Source organism: Carlito syrichta, unplaced genomic scaffold (assembly GCF_000164805.1).
Source record: "Carlito syrichta isolate Samal-C Ts95f unplaced genomic scaffold, Tarsius_syrichta-2.0.1 Scaffold307339, whole genome shotgun sequence".
Taxonomy (NCBI): Eukaryota; Metazoa; Chordata; class Mammalia; order Primates; family Tarsiidae; genus Carlito; species Carlito syrichta.
Window position 1 is genome coordinate 690,059 of NW_007251435.1, and position 27,259 is coordinate 717,317.

A 27,259-nucleotide genomic window follows, 5' to 3' on the forward strand; every position below is an offset into this window, starting at 1 on the left:
AAAAAAAAAAAAAAAAAAATGTGGTATATATACACAATGGAATATTATGCAGCCATAAAGAAAGACAAACATATGAACTTCATAGCAACTTGGATGGATTTAGAGTCTATCATACTCAGTGACTATCACAGAAACAAAGAACAGAGTACCACATGTTCTCACTCACAAGCAGTCCTTGAACAATTATCATGATACTGTAAGAAAGGGATTGGCAGTAGTGGGAAACTGCCAGGGGAGGGAGTTGGGATTGGCAGTTGAGGGAAACTGCTAGGGAGGGAGAACACCTCATCAACAAGGGTACCTGCATTATTAACATTTGTATACCTAACCCTGAACTGTACCCCACATCTTTAAAATAAAAAAATTAAAACAAAAAAGCAATCTGGTACCAACATAAAAACAATAAATAGACCGATAGAATAGAAAGACTAGAAATAAATCTTTGTGCATATGGCCAAATGAACTTAACAGGGGTACTAAAACTAATCAATGAGGGTAAGAAATAATGCTGAAAAAACAGGACATCTATATACAAAAGAATACAGATGGCCCTTACCTAACATCATACACAAAACTTTAAAACTCCTAGAATAAAACATAGGGACTTCACGACTTTGAACTTGACAATTATTTTGTGGCAGAGGCAACAAAAACAAAAATAGACAAATGGGACTACATTGAACTTAAAAACTTTTGTGTATCAAAGAACACAATAGAGTAAAAAAGACAGCCTATGGGAGAAAATGTTTGTAAGTCATATATTTGATAAGCGTTTAATATCTAGAACATAATTACAACTCAGCGATAACAAAAAATCAAATACTTGATTTTAAAATGGGCAAAAGACTTGAGTAGACATTTCTCAAAAGAACACATCAATGGCCAACAAACACGAAAAGATGTTCAACATCACTAATAAGAGAAATGCAACTCAAAACTATAATGAGAAACTATTTCACACCTAGTAGAATGGCTTCTTTAAAAAAAAAAAAAGCCAGGCATGGGGGCTCATGCCTATAATCCCAGCACTTTGGGAGGCTGAGGTAAGAGGATTGCCTGAGCCCAGGGCTTCAAGACTAGCCTGGGAAACTTGGCGAAACCTCATCTCTACAATAAATTTTTAAAAATTAGCTGGGCATGGTGGCATGTGCCTGTAGTTTCAGCTACTTGGAAAGCTGATGCAGAAGGATAGCCTGAACCTGGCAAATCGAGGCTGCGGCGGTTGTGAGTGTGCCACTGCACTCCAGCCTGGGTGACAGAGTGAGAAGACTGTAACTCCAAAAAAAAAAAAGGAAAAAGAAAGAAAATAACACGTGGTGAGGATATGGAGAAAGGAGAACCCTGTGCACTGTTGGTGGGAATGTAAAATGGTGCAACTTCTATAGAAAACTGTATGTAGGCCGGGCTCAGTGGTTCAGCCTGTAGTCCCAGCGCTTTGGGAGGCCGAGGTGAGTGGATTGCCTGAGCCCGCGGGTTCGAGACCCGCCTGGGCAACTTGGCAAAACTTCATCTCTACAATAAATCAAAAATCAGCCAGGCGCGGTAGTGCACACCTGTAGTTCCAGCTACTTGGAAGGCTGAGGCAGAAGAATTACCGGAGCCCAGCAGGTTGAGGCTGCGGTGGCTGGGAGCGGCCACTGCCCTCCGGTCTGGGCGACAGAGTGAGACTCCAACTCAAAAAAAAAAAAAAAGAAAGAAAACTGTATGTATGGAGGTTCCTAAAAAAAGGAAAACTAGAATTACCATATAATCCTGCATTTTCAAATCTGGGTATATATCCAAAAGAATAAAAGGCAGAGTTTCAATGAGATTTTTGCAAAGATATTCATAGCAGCACTATTCAAAATAGCTAAGAGGTGGTAGCAGCCCAAATGTCTATCAACAGATGACTGGACACACATGTGCTATATGCATACAATAGAATATTATTCAGCCTGAAAAGGAAAGGAAATCCTATCACATGCTACAACATGGATGAACCTTAAGTACATTGTGCTGAGTGAAAAAGTCAGTCACACACACACAAAAACAAATGTTATGATTCCAATTTTAAGAGGCATCTAAAGTAGTCAAATGCATAGAAACAGTTTCTCAAGGGATGAGGGGGCAAGGAATGGGACTTGTCTAATGAGTACAAAGTTTCAGAATATGAAAAACTTCTGGAGATCTGTTGCACAACATGTGAATATACATAACACCACTTAACTGTACAATCAAAAATGGTTAAGATGATAAATTTTATGTAACATGCTTTTCAATAATAAAAAAGGAAAAAGGAAACAGGAAGAAATTCTGATACATGTTATAAAATGGATGAACCCTGAAGACATTATGCTAAGTGAAATGAGGTAGGCATAAAAGGACAATGATTTCACTCATATGCAATGCACCTAGAGTGTCAAATTCATAGAGACAGAAAATAAAATGGTTGCTGTTAGGGCCTGGGGGTAAAGGAGATCAAGTAGTTATTATCTAATGAGTACAGAGTTTCAGTTTGAGAAGTAAAAGCTCTGGAAATGGATGTTGGCAATGGAAGCAAAATATTGTAAAAATACTTAGTGCCACTGAAGTATATACCTAAAAAAGGTTAAAATGCTAAATTGTATGTTAAATCTATTTATCACAATAAAAAAAAACCACTTTCTATAGATAGCTTCTCTCAGTAATCCTCCCTTCATTATCTAGTTGCAGAAGGAAAAGAGAAGTACCACCTCTTCTTTCTTTCTTTCTTTTTTTAAGTTTTAAAACAAAGTTTATTAGTGAGAAGAGATGGAAAAAGTAAGACTCATGGCAGAAAGACCTGCCATAGACAAGTTTCTCAAAAAGAACAACTACTACCACCTCTTATTTCACAGAAGGAATGGAAGACAGGATTCTGCCCATCTCTCCAAGCTATAGCCTCAGGTGTAAGAAGAGGCTTTTTGTGTGGTGTTCACTGAGTAGGGCAGTATGTTTATATCCTGCTGGGCTACCCTTTTCCCAATCTTTTGGCTAGAGAGAGCAGATGAGTCCAGGAATTTTGTTGTTGTTTTTTTTCTGTCTGCACCTATAGGTATTTTGGGTTTCAGCCTTTCCAGAGCCCAGGTCAGGATATACTTGTATAGGAAGAAAAAAACAGGACAAAACAAAAAACAGGGAACTTCCTACTGGGTTGTTCCTTGAGAAATATGAATCCTAGCCTAGTCTACCTTCTTTTCTCTACCTTTCAGTCTTCTGTCAGTTGTTTTATAAATTTTGCCTTTTTTAACTCTTGCAGAGAACAGGGTAGAATAATGCTTACTCCGCTTGTCTGGGACCAGAAGTTCCAATAGTTGCGCTTGCCACTCTTACACTCCTTAGGGTCCTATTTTGTGCCTCCTTCATTAATTAACAATATCTTATTGCTTAGTAGTAGTTTTTGTTTCTTGTTTTTTTTGAGTCGGAGTCTCACTCTGTCGCCCAGGCTGGAGTGCAGTGGTATGCTCATGGCCACCGCAGCCTCAACCTGCTGGGCTCAGGCAATCCTTCTGCCTCAGCCTTCCAAGTGGTTGGCACTACAAGCATGCACCACCATGCCTGGCTAGTTTTTGATTAATTGTAGAGATGAGGTTTCGCCAAGCTGCCCAGGCATAAGCCACTGCACCTGGCCAGTAGTTCTTGGTATTACATTTTTTCCTGTTTAGAATTTGTTTTCGTGGATGATGACTGAGGTACAGTTTTGGGTAATAATGAAGCTTTGGGTATGGCCATGAATTTGATGGAAGCGGGTGGAGGAGAATATCATTGGAAATAAAGACATCAATTAAAGCACTTGAAGGATCATCTAAATCAAAGTTGAAGTCACAGAAGAGAAGAGAAAAGGCAATGTGTCAGGAGTTCATTGGCTCAGCATCTTTAGCACAGTATGTCCATGACCACAAGCACTGATATCAATGACCCTATGAGCTCTGATAGAACAACCAGTTTCAATACCGATTCAAAATATTTCTTGTGGAATGGCTGCCATTGGTGGATAATGTCAAGAATCCTAATCTGGAGTCAGGAAATCTTGTTATAATTCTGATTTTATCATGTACATTTTAGCATTGTGACCTGAGCAGTACATTTCCCTTCTTTGAACTGAAGTTCAAACTGTAGTTTCCTGTTCTGTGAAAGAGAATGTTCATTTCCCTTCTGTTTGCCTTCAAGAATGATTGTGAAGGGACTCTGTGCACTTCACGTACACTAATATGGCCATGCTAGAGATGAAGATAAGCCTTTTCTACTTCTCAGCTGTCCAGGTACATAGATTCTAAAGTAAAACCTGTCTTTTTGTCCCTGTCCCAGTTCTAATCTAAGCCTTCTTTTGTTTTCCCTTGGACCATTGCTACAGTCTGCTATCCATCTCCCTAACAAATCTTCCTCATAGACTGCCAGACACATCTTTAGGATCTGTCCTTTAAAACCTACCATGGACACCCATTTCACCTTTAGGAGTGTCCATGATCCAGCCTCTGTCAGACTTACAGTCATACCCCCTTTTCATATAGCTGTCTCCTGACTCCAAGGCATATCACTTTTGGGATTCCTATAAGTTAGCTCATTGATCTACAAACTTGTTATTTCACATTTAAATGTCTTTGAATAAGCAGCTGCCTCTACATGGAATACTCTCCTTTCCCCATCTCTACTTGTTAAAATAATATTTTTCCTACAAGGCTCAACCCAAAAACAATTTTGAGCATATAGATTTTTTTCTCTTTTTCACGCAATAGGAGGTGGCCTTTTCCTCTACTAGGATTCCATTACACTTAACTTATTCTTCTCTGGAAGACTCTCACCACAAATGGCCTCATTCTGTGGTTATCTGTAAACATGCTATGTCTCCTTCAAGAGTTAGGAACATCTTTTAGGCATGACTATATCTATATCTTACTCATTTACATATCCCCAGCATTCAGAAAAAAAGCCTGGAATATAGTAGATATCCAGGGAATGTTAATTAAATTGCTAAGGTAGTATATAGGATTAAGTTGTAAGCATAGTTTGCAATAGGGATAAATTTAAATTATATGTGGAAACTACACAGAGTATGATTTGTGACACATTGTGTCACACTGCTGTCATTGACAGTATGGTGGTACAGAGGTACAGTTTATAAGGGAGATGGGACTCACCTATGCAGTATGTACATATGTACCATATAAGCATAGGAGAAACTCTCTAGGGCTTGCCCTCTGTACACCTTGGGCCAGGCTAGTTCTCTTTCATGACACTGAAATGATTCTCTTTTGGCCCTCAACCCTAGTCCCTGCTTTCCTACCTGAAATGTACGTCACTCTCCAATGCATAGGCTCCTTGTTCAACAGCTTTCTCAAAGGACATCATGGTATTCTCAGGCCCTGACTGTGAAAGAAAATGACATGAGGCCCCAAGTCTCAGAGTCTTTCCTCCCAACATTCCTTTTAGGGTTGGATGGAGCCCAGTAGGACTTGGGATCCCTCGGCTCTCTTTCCAAAAAGACTGCCTGTATATTCCTCTATCCAACCTGATTCTGGGACTCTACTTATTTGAGGCAATGTCACTGGGCACAGTAAAGAGAAACAGACTAAGATTTAGGTGACCTGGATTCAAGTCCATTCCCTACAATTAGCTCCTTATTCCTGCCATCTCAAGGCAATCATTTTTCCTTTCCAGGAGCTCCTATGATTCTGAGGCTCCCTTCTCTCATCCACATACCCTGTGTATACCTGTACTCACCCATGTTCATCATGCTCAGACCTACCATGGGTGCACCTCTATGCCCAATGAAGACTGGCTTGGGTCCCAAATCCTCCTCCTCCTGAATGCAGGGAGAGTAAATCCCCAGTGGCATCAAAAGGAAACATAAAAGGATAAGAAGAAAGGGCAATCCAACAGCCACTTGTAGACCTGAAAAAGTTGGAAAGAGGGGAAAGTGGGGAACAAAAAGAGGAATGGAAAATCATCCCAAGTAACTAACTATCCCAAAGCAGCAGTCTGAATGAATCCCCGATCAGTGGTTTGCACTGACTCTGAACTGACTAATTTACTTTTTTTTTTTGGAATTGGTGGTTGCCCAGGCTGTTGTGACACAATAATAGCTCACCACAGCCTCAAACTCCTGGGCTCAAGAAATCCTCCCACCTCAGTTTTCTGAGTTGTTGAGACTACAGGTGCATGCCATCACGCTGGTTAATTTTTTGATTTCTAGTAGAGAATGAGGTCTCACTATGTTGCCTAGACTGGTCTGAAACTCCTGGGCTCAAGCAATTCTTCCAGCTTCAGCCTCCCAAAGTGCTGGGATTACAGGTGTGCCCAGACAAGTTAATTTACTTTCTATTTCTGTGGCATTCCCACTTAGTTTCAGGGATTTGGATTTAAAAGTACAAGATTGTGTAAATATAAGGCAGTATTATTAAAGCAATCTTACTGAAGCTGGAAATTGACAGAGGAATGAATTGTGCAGGGGGTTGGAAGGGAAAGAAGGAGAAAGAATATTAAGGAGCAGCTTCTCAGGAGGAGAAGAGCTTGGCTCATTATAAGCAAGCCCCAACACCTGTAAAGCTCATCCTGAAACACCTGTACATTTAGGGAAGGAAAGTAGGGTGGAAGGAGCACTAATTGACAGGAATCTGTATTCAAAACCAGACTCTGCCACTCCCTGACTATATGACTTAGGGCATGTTACTTAACTTCTCTGGATCTTGATTCTCTTCTGTAATATGGGGCTGTCTTGCTGCTAACATCAACCTCACAGGGTTGTTATGAGTGTTGACTCATAATACTCAACAAATATTAATAATTTGCCTCCCTCTCTCCCTGTCTCTCCTCCACTCACCCCCTCCCCACCCGCCACACACACACACACACACACACACACACACACACACACACACACACACACATATACAGAGTCTGTCCACAAAACCTGTTATGGTCAGCCATTTCCCAACACTTACTATTTTAGACCACTGAGGATTTTACTCATTTATACATTCTTAAGTTATCATCTATGCTTCAGTGACTTTTAAATCTAGATCTCCAGCTCTAACCTCTTAACTTTGTAAGTATATTACATTTCTTGAGTCTTTTTTTCTCGGAATGTTTCATCCTGTATCTTCTCCTTCTAACTAAAATTTAGAAAGTAAAAAGAAAAGAGGTCATTATTATCCCTTTACACTCCTGCCCAAGAAATCTTTCCTAAAGTTTACCCTCCACACACAAACACACAGTTAGACCACCATCAATTCAGTCTTTCTGAATTGCCTGCATCCCCGCCCCCACGTCAGAAAGCCAATACTCCTTATTTAACAAAGAGCCAAAAAGGAGACCTAGAGAGAAGAAAGTCCTATTGATTTCTAAGTAACGGTGGTGAGAGATAATTCCATTCTTAAAACAGTTTGGTGTCCAGATCCAATTCTCTTTTGACTCCCTTATATTAGGGCAAAGAATGGAGAGGATACCAGTGGCAGAGACAGAGTTATGTTTCTGCTGTAAGTTCCCAGGTATGACATAGACTCACAGGGGACTGCTTTAAGTTACTTGGACATAACCAAGAACCTTTGGACCTAGCTGAGATAAATTTAAACTACTAATATTTGAATACAAAAGAAAAAACTGACTGGTACTGGCACTCTGGTCAAATAAAATTAAAATGGTCTCTACTGCTCAAGCCCAACCATCCCCAGAGAGTCAATGTGTAATAACAGAGGAAGAAATCTTTTTTTTCCAAAAGAAGAATCCCTCTTTGGAAGAAGGTCTGTTTGCTCATGAAAATATTGTGACAGGCCACACAGAGTACTGAGAGTACAGGATCATGCCAAAGTAACAACCTAAACGAATTTCAAAGAGGTACTGGGCAGCTAGCTCCTAAGCTTCTGCTTTCCTGAGTGGAGTATTCAAGCTAAAGCCAGAGCTAAAGGGAACAGGCAGGGTTCCATTCCATATGACATACTTTCTCTTTCCAACTGGATCACGTAGAAGGTCACAGGCCAGGAAAGACTAACCATCACAGTTATGCAGCTCAGGTGCACGTACGGAGCAAAGATCTGGAAGAAAGCCAAAAGTCAGGCTAGACACATCTGAACAGTGCTAGAACTACAGGATGATGCTTACCTGCAGTGACAGCCCAGCTACCAGCCACCTTTCTTTCCAGAATTTACATAAAATGAACAAAAAAATGGAGCACAGCAGAATCACCAGCAGAATCAGGATCTAGGGAAACAGAAAAAAATATCTTGACTTTAAACACTAGACTTGGATCAGAACTGTCCTTAGGAATTATATGTGTCTTCACAATGTTAGGGACTTTATCTCCTTTGTTATCCTCTGTAACCATCCTCAAATTCCCAATATTGGATGGATTCGATCACTCAAATTCCTTGCTCCTAAGTCCTTGCTGTGCAATATGGCTGAAAAATATTATACCACTGTGTGATCTGATTCTATTACTAATTTATCACCTCTAGCCTCAACTGGGTCCTCAACATTGCTTGGTATTTTTCACTCATTTTAACAATGGCCATTACAAATCTTTACCACTTCTTTATGCCTCGATTGTATACTCAGTACAATTACAAGTAAATAATATTTTGTAATTGCCTCTTTTATATCTGTCTTTCCCAATAGATAATAAGCCTCCCAAGGTCAAGGATAATATTAGTATTGTTTATGATTATATCCTTGTTGCCTTTCAGAATGTCAGGCACATAGTAAGCATTCAATAAATATTTATTAAACAGATTTTAAAAATCTGCCTGCCAGAATACTAGTTCATATAGAAAGAACATTAAGACCAAGAAGACATAACTTTATTAACTTCATCCCTTTCAAATGTATAGTTTTTCTACATCTTTGTTGCCCTCTAGACAGTGTTTCATGCCTGCCTTTCTATAATCTCTATATCTAAAGTACTTGGATCCATAACTAACCTTTCACAAAATAACTCCTTGCTGACTTCAATATTAAATTGTACCAAATATTTAAGGAAGAAATATCTCCTATCTTTAACAAACTCAGGGAATATAACAAGAGAAAGAACATTTTCTAACTTATCTGACGAAGCCAGCAAAACATTGATACCCCAATTCTACAAGGACATTGTAAGAACAGAAAAGTACAGGGCAATTTCTCTTATATACATAAATGCAAAAATCTTAAACAACATATTAACAAACTAACTGTATCATAGCACAAAGGTTATATTGTCAAATCAGACTCATATGAATCACAGATCTTACCCAACACCAAACTTTACTAATGACTTAAAGAATACAGTGAATCATGGAATAGATAAAAGATTTTCCAATGGAGAAATATGATGTCAAATGAACCTGCTCATAGAAGGTCTTTCCTCTCCTGTATTAATGAATATACATTCTGCTTTTGGACTTAAAATGTGAAATATGTTTTGAGATCTATGTAGAAATGTTGCTTCACAGGAGTCAGTTTGGTTATGGAGCATCAGTATCTTATACTCCATTAACTGTATAACCTTAGTTAGTCATGTCTCCCACTGCACAAATCAAATATCCCAGCTTTATTACAATAAGAGCAACCTAGATATGTCAGGTACATCCTACTAGAAATTTCTGCAGATAAGGGCCCTCCATTATCTTTTGGCTAATAAATACCTTTAGAGTGTTTACCAGGAGGTCAGGGTATTAGCATGTTTACAAGGAGTTTTGGTTGAGGTCATTAATTTCTTTCTGGGTAGAAGGGGCAGGAATTATAGGTCTGGGAGGCTAACCCTTTTCTTCCTGGGCCTATTCTGAGTACAATAAAACTAAATATTTAAGCCCCACAGTATCTCCCTTGCCAATAAAGTCCTCCCAAGTCTGCTAAACCTGGTTCTTCCTGGTTTGAAGGCCTGAAGACCCAACCAAGGTAGTTAACTTCCAAGGGAATGCCAACTCTTCTCATAATCCCCCTCCATCATTCTCACTGCCTTACAATTCATAACTGGAATTGGAGCCCAGAATGCCTCAGAAAATGAAGGCTTAGAAGGTTTTGATAGCTAATATTGGCAAAAATCCTACAGAATATGTGTGGGAATGAATTTTAAGAGTGCTAGACAAGAAAAAGAAAACATAATTTTTGATCAGGCTCAATTTATTGATATGTTTGCACTTACCACAGATTCTGGATTTAATCACCCAGAATCCAGGTATTAAGCAGCTCAAAGAGGTTCTAATTGTTTGTTTGGTTATCTGGAACCTTGGCTCTATAGTAACCTATGCTCAAAGAAATCTGAATGCCAACAATTTCTTGGTGCAATATAGAATAATAAAAGATTTACTGAGAAAAGGTGCAGAAATGTATCACCTATGATCAGCTAACCTGCTCTCTATCATGTTCTCTGGGAAGTCTCAAAGAACACTGAAAAATACACTGGTGAGAAAAGTGTCAGTATCCTTGAAAAGCATGATTGGAGCCCTCTGTGCCTAAATAAATGTGAGAGATGCTGTCACTGAAACAGACTTCCTGATTTCAAAGGGGTATGATGTAATCCTGCTGTGGCAGAAGCCATTTGCAGTACTTACTGGCACAGGCAATGTTAGCATAGTTTTTGCAACAGATACAAGGCTAACATGGCAATCAAATGGTTTAACTCATAGGGATTCTTGGTAATGATTACTGGATCATGGTGTCCCAACTCCACAGTAGATGCTAATATCAATATGGCCTCTTTGTTCACTTTTCAATCTACGTTCTTTCCCTAGGTCTCATGGCTTCAAGTTCCATCAATACTAATAACTCTTATATTTCTATTTCCAGTTCGTATGTCTCATTTAAGTAAGAGGAGATTTAAGGGGGCCACTCAGAGTTTGACATGTTTCTGGATTTGGGGAAAACACAAGGGATGGTATCAAAACTATACCTTATGTTCTCATTCATATATGGGAGCTAAAAATGTTGATCTCATGGAGGCAAAGAATATAATGATGGTCACCAGAGGCTGGGATGGGGGTGGGGGATGAAGAGAGGTGGTTCATGAGTACAGTCATACACTTAGATAGAAGTGTATCACAGCAGTGTGCTAAGTGTAGCACAGCAGTGACTACAGTTAACAGTTTATTTTCAAAATTGCTAAAAGAGTTCAAATGTTCCCAACATGAAGAAATGATAAATATCTGAGGTGATGAATACTCTAAATAACCTGATTTGATAATTACACATGTATCAAAATACTACATGTAAACCACAAATATGTACGATTACTATGTATCAATTTTTTAAAACACTCGTTTAAAAGTCTACAAAAAAGCAAGAGGCTGTCCCTGGAGCTGCTCAAGCCCATGGCAGAATGAAACAGGGATGTTATAATGAAATATGCTGCATGTCCACAGTGGGACAGAGCTGATTGTTCTGTGGGGACCAGACAAGAACCCTCTGAAAGAAACCATGCCAGCGTCATTTTAAAGGTATACGAACCTAAGGAAGGACCAAAAAAGACATTAAAAAAAATTTCAGGGGGCTACGGGAAGATAAGCATTGACTCCAGCAAGAGGGTTGCAGTCAAGATACTCAGCAGAAGCGTCTCTGAAAACATACATGGAAAAAGTCCATGGGGGAAAGGGGCAGCTGTGCATTTATCTGGTCCAGATGGAAAAAACTCCAGATTCCCCTCTTCTCCCTCCTAGGGGGACTGTGCTCTTTTCTCCATCTTCTCTTCCCTTGGGCCCCATTCTGGTGGAGGAGAGGCAAAAGCCTCCACCACTGTAGGCTTCCAGGCCCAGATCAGGCCTAAATAGGGGAAGGGGAGAGTTTTAAGGTTAATAAAGATAGAGTAGCCGGGCTCGGTGGCTCAGCCTGTAATCCCGTGCCTTTGGAAGGCTGAGGTGAGTAGATTGCCTGAGCCCATGGGTTCGAGACCCGCCTGGGCAGGCGAGACCTCATCTCTACAATAAAATCAAAAAATTAGTCGGGCGTGGTAGCGTGCGCCTGTAATTCTGGCTACATGGAAGGCTGAGGCGGAAGGATCTCCGGAGCCCAGCAGGTCAAGGCTGCGGTGGCCGGGAGCGGCCACTGTACTCCAGTCTGGGCGACAGAGTGAAACTCCAACTCAAAAAAAACCCGAAAAACAAAAAAATAAATAAAAATAAAGATAGAGTTTGGGTTATTACAATAATCAGAAATTTTTAATGACTGAAACGAGAATATTCTTTGACTAAAAAAGGACTGGGAAAGCAATGGAATTTGTCTAAGACTGTATTGGGATGGGAAGAACAGGGGCACAGAGTGAGTTTAACATGAAGTGGTGAGAAAAAATAAAGTTTGGGTTGAGCTCCTTCTGTAAATCCACTACAACTGTTAGAAATTTAATGGCTTCAGTTAAAATGGTGGCAGTAGAATTCCTCCTCCCCAGGGGGAACAATGAAAGACAAGGAAACACTGAGTGCCAAGTAGCATGTCTGGTCTTGGTCTAAGGTCTTCTGTGAGGACTTAGATGTCCTACCTTATGACACCAGTGCAGGTATAGTTCAATCCCCTCCCAAAGCAACAAAAATCCAAATAACTGCAAAAGCAAAGAAGAAAAAGAGAGTTATTTTGAAGTTACCAAGTTGTCTAAAGCACTGTTCTATAACTTAAAATTCCTTTCACAGTCTGATACTACACTCATTTTTTGCTCTACTTGTACTTTTCAGCCTCTAGGAGTTTGCCATGCTGTTCCTCTGTCTGAAAAGTTTCCCTGCTCCATGCCACTGATCCTTCAAAACCAGTTCAAATGTCACCTCCTATCTGTAACTCTTACCATCACCCCAAGGAAGAATTTACTGATCTCCTCCAGGATTTCATAACAAGTACCACACTGACAACCCTTCCCGAGTTCCTGCTCATTTCCTTTCCCTGTGACAAACCTTATTCTTGGCATTACTTAGACTAACTTTTAAGAGAATAAAGGTCAGGGGCCAACCCTCCCAAGGGTTATTTCTTGGGGGAACAAGTTGTTGTTACAGCTGTCAACCACTACATTCAATAAGTCTTGGATTTTAATCTAAAGCTGGCCAGTCACCAAATCAGTGTGGAGATGGAAACTGAAAACTGGGGTTCTCAGATGCCTAGAATATTAATGATAGTTTGATATCTTTTTATCAAAATAATTTCATGTATATGATTTCATTTGTTCTTTTACTCAGTCCTACAAAAATATCACTTTATTAAATATTATCATTTTCATTTGAAAGAAAAAGAAACTGAGGCTCAGAAGAGTTACATGACTTGACCAAGGTTATAAAATAACCGAAAGATAGAGCTAGAAATAAAGTCCAGGTGTCCCTCCTTTTCACTGTTGTTGCCATTATATGTATCCAAAAAGAGGTAGGGTAGAGTAGAAAGCTTGTTAAAATATATTGCTAGAATTTATTCCCATCTTAGAACCTTACTATACCATTACACATTTATTGTGTATAAAGTGGTACAACTCAGTGGTTAGAGTTTGGCTTGGGGCACATCCTTCATCTGCACTTTCCCCATTAAAAAGAAAAGTTTCTAATTGGTCTCTCTGTTCATAGTCATTCTTCATACCAAAACAAAAGAATGCTTATCATTTTTCTAAAACAGAAAACTGGTTTATGCCAAATGTCTCAGTCTTTCTTTCTAGGCCTTCCAAAATTTGTCACAAATCTACCTTCTTTTCAGTCATGTTTTCCCATTATTTTCTGTTATGCCCATATACTAACAGAACTAATATTTTCCTTTCAGCAAGACATCTCATATTTTTCTGTTTTGCTGACTTTGTCATGGTGCTCTCAGTCCAGAATGTTCTTCCCCATTCTCATATTCATATCTCCAAATCCAACATCCTTCAAGATCCCACTCCAATGCTATCACTTCTAAGAAGCCTTATTGAATCTTCTTGGCTGGAAGTCCTCTTCCTTCTCAGAATCCCTGCAAAACTTTATTTAGACCTTTCTATTGACAATTATAATACTATGTTAATTATTTTTTTGCACAATTATAATACTATGTTAATTATTTTTTTGTTAATTATTTTTTTAGTTGCCCTCCTAGATTCTAAACACTGAAGGAACAGTTGTAACTTTATATCTATCTCTATGACGTGCCCTGCATGCAAACAGAAACTGCTAATATTTTACTGATTTCTGAATAGTCAGCATTTATCACAATGTTCTGCTCATATAATGATTAATACGAAAAAGTTAATGCAAATGGAAATAGATTTGGGGGTTGGGTTCCCCTGTATCAGACAGGAAATCAATACAGAAAGGAATGGTGACATCACAGAAGGCTATTTGTCCTTTGAAAAAGTCTAATTGCCTAAAGTTATCCTCCCATTAAGCTTTCCATTTCCACAGACCTTCCTCTTGCCTGATGTAAATTTCTCACACCATGTCAGGCAACAGAGGCAGGATCATACTGTTGTCAAAAGGTTTTTGCTAAAATGTATTCTGTACCTGGGCTAGGTGACTAGTATCTGTACATTAGGACAAGTTTAGCAAGCTAGCTAATTCATAAGGCCCAGAAAGACTGATTCTCATATGATGAGACTTGAAAGGACTAAAGATACTGCAGATGTGAAGCTGTGAATGTATAAAATGACAATACTGAGTGAGTACAGGACAGGCTATGAAATGGGGGCATAGAAAAAGGATGTTTTGACATACTTTGAAAGCACAAAATTGGCAAGGCACATCCTCTAATACCACAGATCTTCCCCCTACACCCATCTCTTGTGCCTGAAATTCAAGTAGCTAATATAAACCCCAACTCTACTAAGACAAGAGTAATCTTAGGCTCTCAGGGTTCCCAATACCCACAGAAAACTGCTTCAACCACAGGCAGAAGCACCTCATGAGGCTACTCAAGAAGTGAGGGGGAGAAATGGGAAGCATTACTCACCAACAGCAATGCAGAGTAGACAGTCAGGGTCCCAGCTAAACTCAGAATAAAAACGGACCAGAAGAACCAGTATCCTGTTCCTAGAAAAGTGGCCCTGAAAAAAATGTGTTTCCATCCTTAATATACAGCAAAAATCAGTAACATCCATGTAAAGGTTGGGGGAAAAACCAGACTAGATATAGCATAAGAAAACGGAGGGAGATGAACAGTAGCTTTCGGGAGTATTTACTTGTGGAGTTTAAATTTTGAGTCCTTTAGGCAATTGGGTACATTAGTGGGAGTCTGCATAAGCAGTAGGATTTTTAGGTTATTTAGAATATCTATTTAAAAATTATGTCCTCTTTAAAAAGCAATATAATACAGAAATTTTAGAATATCAGAAGAGAAAAAAATCACTCCATAGATTCATCACCTTAACAAAACTTATACTTTCCATGTTGGCAGGTTCCTTGACCATGTGCATATATGTGTATCTTCTTACTTAAGTGCAATCACAGTCACCATATTAATTGTTCTATTCTGTGTGAGAGACTTGGGGCCTTTTCTAAAAAGTCCTTATTGCTCGGTCCCTAAAAGTAGTGTAAAAGAGAAAATAGCTAATGATTTATCAAGAGAGACAATGTTTGATTAGGTCTAGGCAATATAGGCCAAAGAAATTAGAGTTTTCATTTCAAGAAAATGGAAATTACCTCATCTCCACACAAAATTTGTATAAATCACACACACACACACACACACACACACACACACACACACACACACGAGACAGGGTCTCGCTCTTTTACCCAAACTGGAGTGCAGTGGCATGATCCTAGCTCACTGAAGCTTCCAACTCCTGGGCTCAAGCAATCCTCCCACCTCAGTCTTCCAAGTAGTAGGGACTAAAGGCACACACCACTACATTAGGTTATTTAAAAATAATTATTATTATTAATTACAGAGACAGGTTTTACTATGTTGTCCAGGTTAATCTTAAACTCCTGTACTCAAGCAGTCCTCCTGCTTCAGCCTCCCAAAGTGTTGTGATTATAGGAGTAAGCCACTGTGCCCAGCTGAGAAATTATATTAAAGATGTAATAATATATTAAAGATGTACAGTATAGGTTAGTGAACAATAACTACATTAAAAATAAGAAAGGAGATTCTTCTTGGACAAAGGCTGTTAGATACACCAACAAGAAAGAAACAGGCAAGCAGCCTTACTAGCAAGAGTTATCCCAGGTCAAGACATTGGGAAGAATACTGTGTAGAAGATGAGTTTACAATCAAGAATCAGAAAACATAAGTAATGTCAACAAATGAACCCAGTGAAGCCAACAAATAGAAGAACTTGCACTCAAAAAACATAATAGGACAATCAAAAAAGATTCACAAAAATAAATATATTTGAGATCTTTCAAGAAATAAAGGAAGAACTCACAGGTATGACAAGAATAGGATGTTTTAGCACAAGGACAGGTGGTTATCAAAACAATCAAATACTGAAAATTTTTAAAAATAAAAACAATAAATATAGCCTTAACAGCACTCTAGATGCAGTCAAAGAATTAATCAAACAGCTTAACCAAGTAGTGATACTGACTTTGCTTTCCAAGTAACAAATAGTACCTCTATTTTTTCCTAATCATTTCACTGGTCACAATTATATGTATTTATTTTTATTATTATTATTTTTTAGTCAGATTCTCACTCTGTTGCCCAGGCTGGAGTGCAGTGGCATGATCATGGTTATTGCAGCCTTGTCCTGAGAGGCTCCAGTGATCCTTCCACCTCAGCCTGCCAAGTAGCTGGAACTACATGCCAGTGCCACCATGCCCAGCTACTTTTCTGATTTATTGTACAGACAAGATCTTGCCAAGGTGCCCAGACTGGTCTCAAACTTCTGGGTTCAGGCAATCCTCTCGCCTCAGTCTCTCCAAGTGCTAGGATTACAGGCGTGAGCCACTACACTTGGCTTATTTTAATCACTTTCAAACTAAAAAGTTTTCTTTTGGTTATCCAATCACATGTAAATAATACTATTTGTTTGGTTTACCTCAAAGTCCTCTAACCAAACTCATGTGAAGTTCTCACCACCTGCTATGAACTTCAGGCAAAAGAACTATGATCTGGCTTTTTCTCTCTCTCTTCTTCATCTACTTCTTCCTGTCCCAGTCATCTGTACTCTTTGGTGGTGGTGGTATGACAAAAAGGAGTGACAACAGTGAGAAGGAGTTTGCTTTTGTGACTGCCTGAACATCAGTGGAAATGGAAAAGGAAGTCTCCTGTCTTGCCCATCACTTCTTTAAACTGGTAATATATAATGCTGATTGCTATGCAGTAGGTTCACTCTTCATGGATGTGTCCAATTTAGGTGTATTTTGACTTAGTATTTTTAAGTAGTTTTATTTCTGGACAATTGTGTTTTATCTCTTTTGCAGAATAAGCACACCCCCTTTCTGGATGCAGACCTTCTCATTCGACCAAGACAGTGAAGAAGCCTAGTTAACACAAGCCACTCATCCGAAATCCATTATTTTCTGCTCTAATGTTTAAAGAAACCTTCCAGGACCCTTTCCCTGCTCTCTCACAGCTATAAGATGCAGCTTTCTTGTATCTTTCCTCAATATATAGCACAATGCTTTATATCAGCATCACCAACTGTCAGCTAACAGTAACTCTAGATGAGAAAAAAAGACACTTGTGGTAAGGCATTAGGAACCTTCACACAGCAAGGAACGGAGAGACAAGTCTAACTTCACAACACACACAAGAGAAAAAAAGGGAAGTTACAGTTACTCTATAAAAAATTCTGCTCTCTCTAGCTAAGGGGAACAACTAGAAAAGTTGGACAAAATGTTTTTAAAAATCCAAATGAAGGCATCACACATCTACCACGCAGTGAAGAACTATGAAGCCAAGAACCAAATAAGGAAGGAAACCCAGAGACAAGATGGCATTTGGGATGATTTTTCTTTAGACGAATTGACTAAGATATAGTAAGCTTTTGTAAACGTCACAGAGCTAAGAGGACAAAAAGGAGAGATGGTAATCTGGTAAACACCACACACACTGATTTGGGACCTTCCAGGGCTACATCCTAGGAGTAAATAGAAACTGGAAATAGACTGATTAGGTGGAAAGGGGAATGAATCTTAGCTTTGAATCATCTAAATGTGTGAAATTAGATTAAGGTAAATAGGATTTTATCTGCCAGAAGCCCTCCTCTGAGGTAACATAATGTAATTCAAAGTCCCAAATAAGTTACACAGTGCCTTATATACAATATGTGGCACTCTAGCAAAAATAATTAGACCACGTTAGTGAATGCCAAAAGCAGCAGTAGATAACATAAAAAGAACTTCAGCAATTATAGATAATGGAGGTATCAGACACACATTTCTAAATAACTATCCTTAATTATTCAGACTGGGACAATATTAAAAATCTCAGCAGAGAGCTATTACAAAAGGGGACCAATTAAAAATTCTAGAAAGGAAAGGTGCTGCTCCATGCCAACTTAAGTGAATTATCAGATTCTGACAGCATGAAGCCTATCATAGTGCTGGGGGCCCATCACTCATCTTCAGAGTATAAAAGAAATGACTACTGATTAACTTCCCCCTTCCAAATCTTATGCAAGTTTCTCTCATGACCAATCCTAACCCAGTCTTGTATAGGAAATGGAATTCTGACAAACGTAGTTTCCATTTAGCTAAATTGACCCAGTTAGTATAGCATCACAGTTCACTCATTGTTAACCTGGTATCCATACACATCTCTAGCAACCACTCTAACCTTTTCTAACATGATGCTATTATCCGTCATAAAACACACACCAACGATATCCCTAAAAGCAGATACAAAGTTCCTTTATCACCAGTAGGTGATGTCTATTCCTCCAACTTAAGTATTGACATATAAGATTATCTACAATAGCAGTCATGTTCACATAACATATGTTTTATTCCATGGTAGAGGAATAGAAAAAGATAAAAATTTATATACACATATATATGCAAATTCTGGTCCCCATGATCTCTGTTCTCTGAGGTCACGCCAGTGATGATGTTATGTTAGATGGCAAAAGGGACTTTGCAGGTGAAATTAAGTTTACTGACCAGCTAACTTCAAAATAAGTCCTGGGTTATCTGGGCAAATCCAATGTAATCACACGACCTCCTAAAAGTCAGAAGAGAAAGGCAGAGAATTGTGATAGAAGGAGACGTGAGAGATATTTGAAGTGTCAGAGGGACTTCAATACCATAGCTAGCTTTGAAGATAAAGGTCTCAAACTAAGAAATGCAATGGTCTCTAGAAGCTGAAAACCTCCAATGGCAACCACTTCCAGTTAACAACCACCAAGGAAACAGCAACTTCAGTCCCACAACCCTAAGGAACTGAATTCTGCTAATAATTTGAATGAACCTGGAAGTGGATTTTTATTCAGATACTCCAGGAAAAGCTTAGGTCAGTTGCCCCCTTGATTGCAGCCTTAGAGGATCCTAAGCAAAGTACCCAGTTAAGTATGCCAGACTTCTAACTTGCAGAACTGTAAGGTGACACATGGGTGTTGCTTTAAGCTGATAAATTCGTGGTAATTTGCTATAGCAGCAATGGAAAACTACCCATGCAACTTATTTGTGACTTTAGGATCTGCTGGAGCCCAATCTTATATGTACAAAAATAGACATATGGATGATGGAGTGGTGTTGTGGGGATTCTGCCTGCTGCTGAGTATGTACATTTATTCCAACTATATATTAAAGAACTACAGAAATAATGACAGAATGGGTTTGGAAACCCACTAGGCTCACTGTGGAAATGGGCCTAATCCAAAACTCAACTGACCACCTGACATCCAAAAGCCCCTACCCTCACTTGTGAATCACAGTAGAGTTTTGTACATCTAGGAATTCACGTCAGTTCAGAACCAGTGTCCACAATTTCTCCAAAAGTATTTCTTCTTCCCTAATGCACAGCCACCCTGGTAAGTGGCCAGAGGTTCCTTGGGGGAAAACTAGGAAGAAGACTGACAGTATAAACCTTTTGGCTGTATAGCAGGGTCTTTTTACAAGGAGTTAGTGAACTGGTCTTTAGAAATTTGTTGAGGTGCCCTACTCTCTATTGTGGTTCAAGAGAACTAGAGCTTTTCTACAGATAAAGTCTAAGTAATATTTTAGTAGGTTGCCCAAGTATTTCAGTTTTAGGGGTACTTTAGTCAACTAGCCTTATTTGGTTCTATGAAGTCAAGAACCAAATAAGGAAGGGAACTCAGAGACAACATGGCAGTTGAGGTGACTTTTTTCAAATACCTACTCAGGTTAGACCATTCTTGTTTCTGTGTCAGTTCTGCTGCCCATTATAGTAACCACACTCATCTTGTCTTTGGCAATTAAATGCCACATCTTGGCTCCCCAAACCAGGAGTCACATCATTTCCAGTGAATTCAAAGAACCTGTTTTTATGGAAGCAGTTCTTGATGTTAAATCTTTACTACTGAAAATAGCTACCATAAGCATGTTGTGCTCCTTATTTTTACTAAAATGTTCTATAGAAGCAACTACTTGGTCAGTCAGAGCTTTAGTTTCCATAGCTACTTGATTACAGGTGTGCATAGGTAATAATTTAAGTAATTATCTTACCACCGCTTGCCATGGACAATCACTGTCTCCTTTACCATTGGAAACATGGCTATTAATATTTAAATTTAATCAAATCAGAAACTTCTAGATCACCCAGAACCAACTTAGAGGACCTATCCTTAAGGCTCTGTTTCTCTAGAACCATGGCTAATGCCAATTTATGTATCCATAAGAGTTTGGTCACAGAAGCAGAATCACTAGGAGTGATAAAGAATAAGGGATTTACTATAGGAATTAAACTTCACACAATAATGGGAACTTATAGAGAAATCTATGCAAGAAGTTGTTGTTTTTTTTCTGGTATTGTGCCTTAAGTCACTATATGTTAGTCAGTCTGGAAGTCAGGAAGAAAAGTTGAATAAAGTAGGGAGAACAAGGACTAACTAGAACCTTCAAGGATGAATTGGAAACCACAGGACAAATTTAATCCTGTGGCTGATTCTTCCCATCTCTGGCCTCAATGTCATGGGTAGCCTGCAGAAGAATTAGCACTCTTCGCCATGAAGGTGGACAAAAACCTGGTTCAAGGTTCAAAGAGGCTAAAAGAAAGGATGTGGTGAAAGGTGAAGGAGGTGCAGATCCAGGTGCTTCCCTCACCAACAAGGGGAGGTTAAAGATCAGAAATAATGTATGCATGCTGTCACAATGCTTATTACCCTTCACCAACTATCAGAGCATAAAAAAAGGCTGCTGCTTCACTTCTTGTGCCAATTTCTCTTGTGCCAATTTCTCTAGAAACTGAAACCAAAGAGGGAAGATAAATGAAGTTCCAGTTTAGCTAATTTGATAACAGAAAGCCACTATGGACACCAAACTGCAGGTTTAAGAAGCTCTAAGAATTATAAACAGAATTTAAAAAAATACCTATATACATCACAGTAAAACTATTGAGCACCAAATAAAAAGAGAAAACTCTCCAAAGCAGGCAGATTAAAAAAAGACAGATTCTCTTCCAAAAAAAGTAGACTCACTACAGACATCTTAAGAGGAACAACTGAAGTAAGAAGATAATAGAATAAGAAATACAAATTGCTGGAAAAATAACAAATTAGAATTCTATACCCAGCTAAAATATCCTCCAAGGATAAAGATGAAATAAAACCATTTTCACAAAAATTAAAACTGGGAGGAGACAGGATTAAGATGGCTGATAAGCAGCAGCTAGAGTGTGCTTCTCTCACAGACTAAACCAAAATAGAGTTCCTCAGAATTCAGAAAGGAACAAGATAAGCATCATATCCTATAACTCACAAGAGAAGCAAAAAGATCCACACAGTGCAAAGAAGAGAAAAATTGAACAATCTGTGCTGGAACTAGCCAGACTTACCTAAATCACTGCACAAACCATGGGCAGCCTCCAGATGCAGTAGGGCAGGTGAGTGAGGGGAATTCAAGAGTTCTGTCCTCCTGCCATGGACTTTGAAGGAACACTGTGCCTCCCAGAACTTCGCTCTCTCACAGGAAACTGCCTTATCCACCACAGCTGTGCTTTGCCAAAACACATGTGGAGCAGTCCAGGAAAAAAAGCTCTGAGAGGATCTAGCCACCACTTCTCAGGAACTCAATTCTTACTAATGCCTGCCATCTAGCTGGCCTAGGAGGGACTGGGACTACCTGATGCTGTCATTTGCCCCAAAGGAAAATTCTGCTGCAGCAGACATTTCCTGGCTAAGGTGGGCTCCTGTAAGAACATCTGGGACCAGCTATACTTTTACACTCTAAATGCAGACTGGTTGAGATTAAGGCAGAACAGCTGATGCGACTTGTTGCTCTAATAACCTTTCGCTTCCCAGGTAAACTCTTTTCCTGTAGCTTCTATACAACATGGCAGCATTAACCTAGCAGCCAGGGACTCCTTCCCAATCTCCACTAAGGTAGCCAATCGTGTGCACAACTGGGAAGCTTGAGCATTTTTCTCCCTGCCACCTCCTTGAAAGCTCAAAACAGACAGGGAACTTGGATAGTCCCCACAGCCCACTCATTGCCTAAGTTGTCTGGGTACTTCCTTGGAGCAACACAGGCCAAGCAGCAAGCCCATAGCCACCATCACACATAATTCAGGAGTCCTGAACTCCTCCATGTAACTAGTAACTAGTAACTAACTCAAGAAGGATGAAAGATAGCACATTTCAAAAAAATGCCTGACATATTTGTTATAATTGCTTCTGACATGTCAGTTTTTACCAAAAGACTAATGGTTTTTAATCAATGCAGTTTCACCTAACTAGATTCCAACTAATGTGTAGGTTCAGAATTGAACATTTCAGTTCAGTTGTTTCTGTTTTACATTCAAGCTGTCCTCAGTTTTTCATTACAAGCTCTAATTTTTGTTCTTTATAGGTGTGTTCATACAGTACTGAGCTTACATGGTTCCCTGGGAAGTTCTTGTTTAACAAGAATATATTTCCTCATTAGATTCAAATCTCCATAAATAAATTTTAGATTTCAGTGTATATGTTCAGAAATGAATCCAGATATGTCCTTCTTTATTTACTTTTTAAAACAGACCTAGGTCAATGACTGCCACCCCAGATAGCTCCATGACTAGGCCCAGCACCTGACCTCACTTTATTCCATAACATGGCAAACACAGTTGCCAGCAACAGAGTCTCCTGAAGACTAGTTGGGCTGCATCCCTGGAGGAAGGCTCAATAAGTCTGCTCTCTTGCCTTAAGTACTGGCTTGATGGCCTAAATGTCCCAGGCCTCTCCTCCTCCTAACAAAGTCACCTTCATGGGACACCTAAGGGGGAACTGGCCCAAGAATAAAGACTGCATATGAACTGAGAGAAAACTTATGGAAAAGCCCCCAAAGGGTAAGTAGGAAAAGAAAGACAATTTTTAAAAAAAGAAAATAGTTAAATAAATTTAGTTTTAGTTTTGAAACTTCCAGTTTTGAAACTAAATTATTCAAATTAAAACAAAACAAAAAATAATTCCATCAAGAATATAAAAATTATGTAAAATTAGAATATTTAATGTTGACTGTCAAATGTCTCTGTTGTAAATAAAAATTGCTATAACTTTTGAGAAAGTACTTTGGCAATAGGCATAATGAATTTTAATTGTATTTATTATTCTTCACTCAATAATGCTACTTTGGGAATCTATTCTAAAAACATTATTCAGAATATGAAGATTTCTCTATGCTATTATTTTATAAAAACAACAAAATTGGAAACGTGCATAATACCTAACAATAAAAAATGGCTAAGTGTATTATAGCATCTTCATGTTATGAAATATTTTAAAACCATTTCAAATGATGCTCATTAAGAGTTTTCAAATTTGGTTAAAAGGTTTATAATTATTTTAAATGAAAAGAGAAAGCAAAATTATATGTAAACTATGAGCATACTAATATAAAAACAAGCATATAAAGAAAGGGCTAGGAAATATATACCAAGTGAATGTCACTCAAGAATGAGACTAAGCAGATACTGTATTTTCTTTCTGCAGTTTTTTTTTTTTTTTTTTGAGTTGGAGTCTCACTCTGTCGCCCAGACTGGAGTGCAGTGGCCGCTCCCAGCCACCGCAGCCTCGATCTGCTGGGCTCCGGTGATCCTTCCACCTCAGCCTTCCAAGTAGCCGGAATTACAGCATGTGCTACCACACCCGGCTGATTTTTTTATTTATTGTAGAGATGAGGTCTCGCTGCCCAGGCAGGTCTCGAACCCGCGGGCTCAGGCAAACCACTCACCTCAGCCTCCCAAAGGCGTGGGATTACAGGCTGAGCCACTGAGCCCGGCTCTCTTTCTGCATTTTTTACACATAAAATACCAAACCATATTTTACTTTTATATAGGAAAAAAAATAATTGTATTCCATCTTTTTAAAAGCCTCATACCCAAACATATCCTTCTCCCTCAAATACCAAACAACAGGTAAGATCTACAGGAAGGTTAGAAGATATCAGGCCAGGAAAACTAGAAGGACTGGAAGCAGGCCAGGAGTTGGAGTTTAACCATAATAGGGTGCTGAGAAGGAAAACCTATTGTTCTGTTCAGGGTTATAGGAAGCCCCCTAAGAACAGTAGCAGGAGTCAGAGGGTGTAGGAGAAGCAGAGAAGGCAGAATTTGGGCAGAGATCATGAAGACCAACCAGTGCAGGCATCAGTAACTCAGTAAAGAGACTGAGGAAAAGACACCAAGGAGTCATTGAATAAAAGAACTGGGGTCACTGGAAACACAGAGAAAGCATCCCACTGAACCAGATTTGGTCGGAGTGTGAGACAGCACAGAGAAAGGGAAGTATAATAAGACAGGGTGTTAAGCAGCTTGCCCCTGCCCCAGAGGGAGATCTCTTACCCATAAGCTGTGGAAAGCCCAGTTTTTTCCACCCTCCCTACTATGCCACCAGAACTTTTAAACCTGACACAGAATCCAGGTGGCTATCAGATAAAAAAGCCCTTACACAAATGAAAGTACAAAAAGTGAAACTCACCAATCAAAGTTAAAGTATTCGTTGGCGGTTTCTATCCACACGTACAGCAATATCAGAGAAAAGACAAACGAAACTGCCAGGCATGGGCAAAATAACTGCTCTCTCTGGGAAAAGAAAAAAGTCTAACTTAGCTCCATTTATCCTTCTTACCTCAGCAATTTCTGTATACACTTGGCAAAGGCCAGTACAGCTGCACTGTCATGCTTTACCCTCCCCAGGCTGGAGTGACTATTCTCTTCCTATTACCCCTACCAAATCCTGTACATGCCTATATTTATAGCATCTCTTACATTGAACTGTAATCATGTGCTTGTATGTTTGTATCTGATGCCACACTGCTTCTTCTTTGAGGAAAAGGAACATCTTTGTATTGCCAGTACCTAGTACAGTGTCTTGAATGTAGCTGGCACTCAACAATCATCTGTTGAATTCATCCACCTCTCCAGCTACCAAATGTCTGTCCAGTAATTCATTCACTGAGCAATTCATTCATTCATCACTCGTCAGCTCATTTAGTCATCTATCTACCCCTATTAGGAGAGGAAGGGGGAATCAGGGTTAGGGAATAAATATTTCTTTTCGAGTGGCTATTTTATGCCAGTAAAACACTAGGGACTTAACAAGCTACTTTAATTTGATTTATTTCTCTTAAGAGCCATATAAGTTAAGTATTGACCTCTTTTTGCAGAAGAAAGTTCAGAAAAGTAAAGTAATTGATTCAAGATCACACAGCCAAGAAATGGCAGGTGCAGTACTAGAACCCAGATTTGTATGAGCTCAAAGTCAGGACAGAAGTTATCCTTTTGAAGGAGATGGTGCTTTCTCTTTAAAGGCAAAAAAGTCTCCCTGCGTAAGTTGTGTTCTTTCTGATACATCCTCCACACTATCAAATAATCCAAACATAGTAAGATCACATCATCCGATTAAAATCTTTAGAGACTCTTAATTCTCAACATGGCAGAGGTCAAATTTTTAAAACCACCAATCTCCCTCTCTAGCTTCTTTCCCCAACACTGTTTCATTCATATCCTCTTCTACATCTAAAACAAACCTTATGCAATCTCCAAACTCACCAAGCCCTCTGACTCTTCTTCCTCCAATACCATTGCTTTCACCACCTCAGTTCTTTACCTATCCAACTCTTAATCACACTTCACCCTCTAAATAAAGTTATCAACTGGGCATGGTGGCTCTCGCCTGTAATTCCAGTACTTTGGGAGGCCAAGGAGGGAAGATTGTTTGAGCCCAGGAGTTTGAGACCAAACTAGGCAACATAGTGAGACCTCGTCTCAACAATAACAACAACAAAAACAAGCCAGGCTTTGCAACATGTGCCTGTAGTCAAGCTACTTGGGAGGCTGAGATAGAAGGATCACCTCAGCCCAGGAAGTCGAGACTGCAGTAAGCCATGCCACATGCCATTGATTCCAGCCTGGGTGACAGTGAGACCCTAATCTCTAAATAAATAAATAAAGTTATCTTTGGCTCCTCCCTTGGTATGTGCCTGTGCACATGCACGCGAACACATTTATAGTAGTTTTCTCAATATTGAGATTGTATGTGTGCTTTTCTTTCCCCCCAATAGACTGAATTCCTTGAGAACAGGAACCATGCCTGAAGCACTTCTGTTATCCCCAGTGTCCAGCATAGAAGCCAAATGTCTGAGCAGGAAAGACATCAAGGACAGAAGAGCAGGGCTGCCTACTCCAGGGAAATCTCCCATTTTTTTTTTGCGTTCCCACCTCAGGTTTAAGAAATTCAAAATCCTATTGTCTGATAGTTAGACCTTAGCTGGGCCATCTTTACAAGTAAGGTGCATGATTTGGCCATCCTCTTCTCATTTCAGTGTGCTCATCATTTGCTTATGCCATAAAGCTCACCAGAAGGTCTCATATATGTCTTAGAGAATGACAGAGGCCCTCAAGGAGGTTAGGGCATATGACACTACTCAGCCTTACTAGAGCTCTTCATTAGGGAAAACCAGGCACTAGCTCAACCAATAATAACCTTGTTTCTCATTTGTTTTTTTCCCATAAGAGAAAAACAGAGAAGACCAAATTAAAGATTCAGGCATTACTGTAATCCCTAGCCAAAAAATTTAATTGTACTGAAACCTCACTTTTTCTTCAAGATTAACTGAGTAAGTAAAGCAAAGGTGAATTAATGGGCAAATGAATGACATAAAGGAGGTAACAGAGAAAAGGAAAAATAATTTTAAAATGTACGAAAATGAAGAAAACAAGTACATGTTGCAGTGAGCTTAACACTGGTACAGTGCTGGCATGGAAGAATTGGTGCCCTAGCATCCACAGTGCTGGATATTCTAATGAACCTTCGTGGGACGGGGCGGGG

The 27,259-nt window shown here is 39.3% G+C and overlaps 1 protein-coding gene across 1 annotated transcript in view; it reads right to left on the bottom strand.

Annotated features, from left to right (window-relative positions):
* The window catches only part of GDPD4 (glycerophosphodiester phosphodiesterase domain containing 4), a 124,732-nt gene that overhangs the window by 97,064 nt on the left and 409 nt on the right, over positions 1–27,259 (bottom strand). Inside the window, exons 2-9 of the mRNA XM_021715742.1 lie at positions 24,908–25,011; positions 14,842–14,935; positions 12,437–12,496; positions 8,095–8,193; positions 7,934–8,027; positions 7,032–7,109; positions 5,744–5,889; positions 5,282–5,364 (exon numbers count right to left, since the gene is read on the bottom strand). Of these exons, the coding sequence (XP_021571417.1) occupies positions 5,282–5,364; positions 5,744–5,889; positions 7,032–7,109; positions 7,934–8,027; positions 8,095–8,193; positions 12,437–12,496; positions 14,842–14,935; positions 24,908–25,011 (758 nt within the window). The remainder of the gene's footprint in view (positions 1–5,281; positions 5,365–5,743; positions 5,890–7,031; positions 7,110–7,933; positions 8,028–8,094; positions 8,194–12,436; positions 12,497–14,841; positions 14,936–24,907; positions 25,012–27,259) is intronic.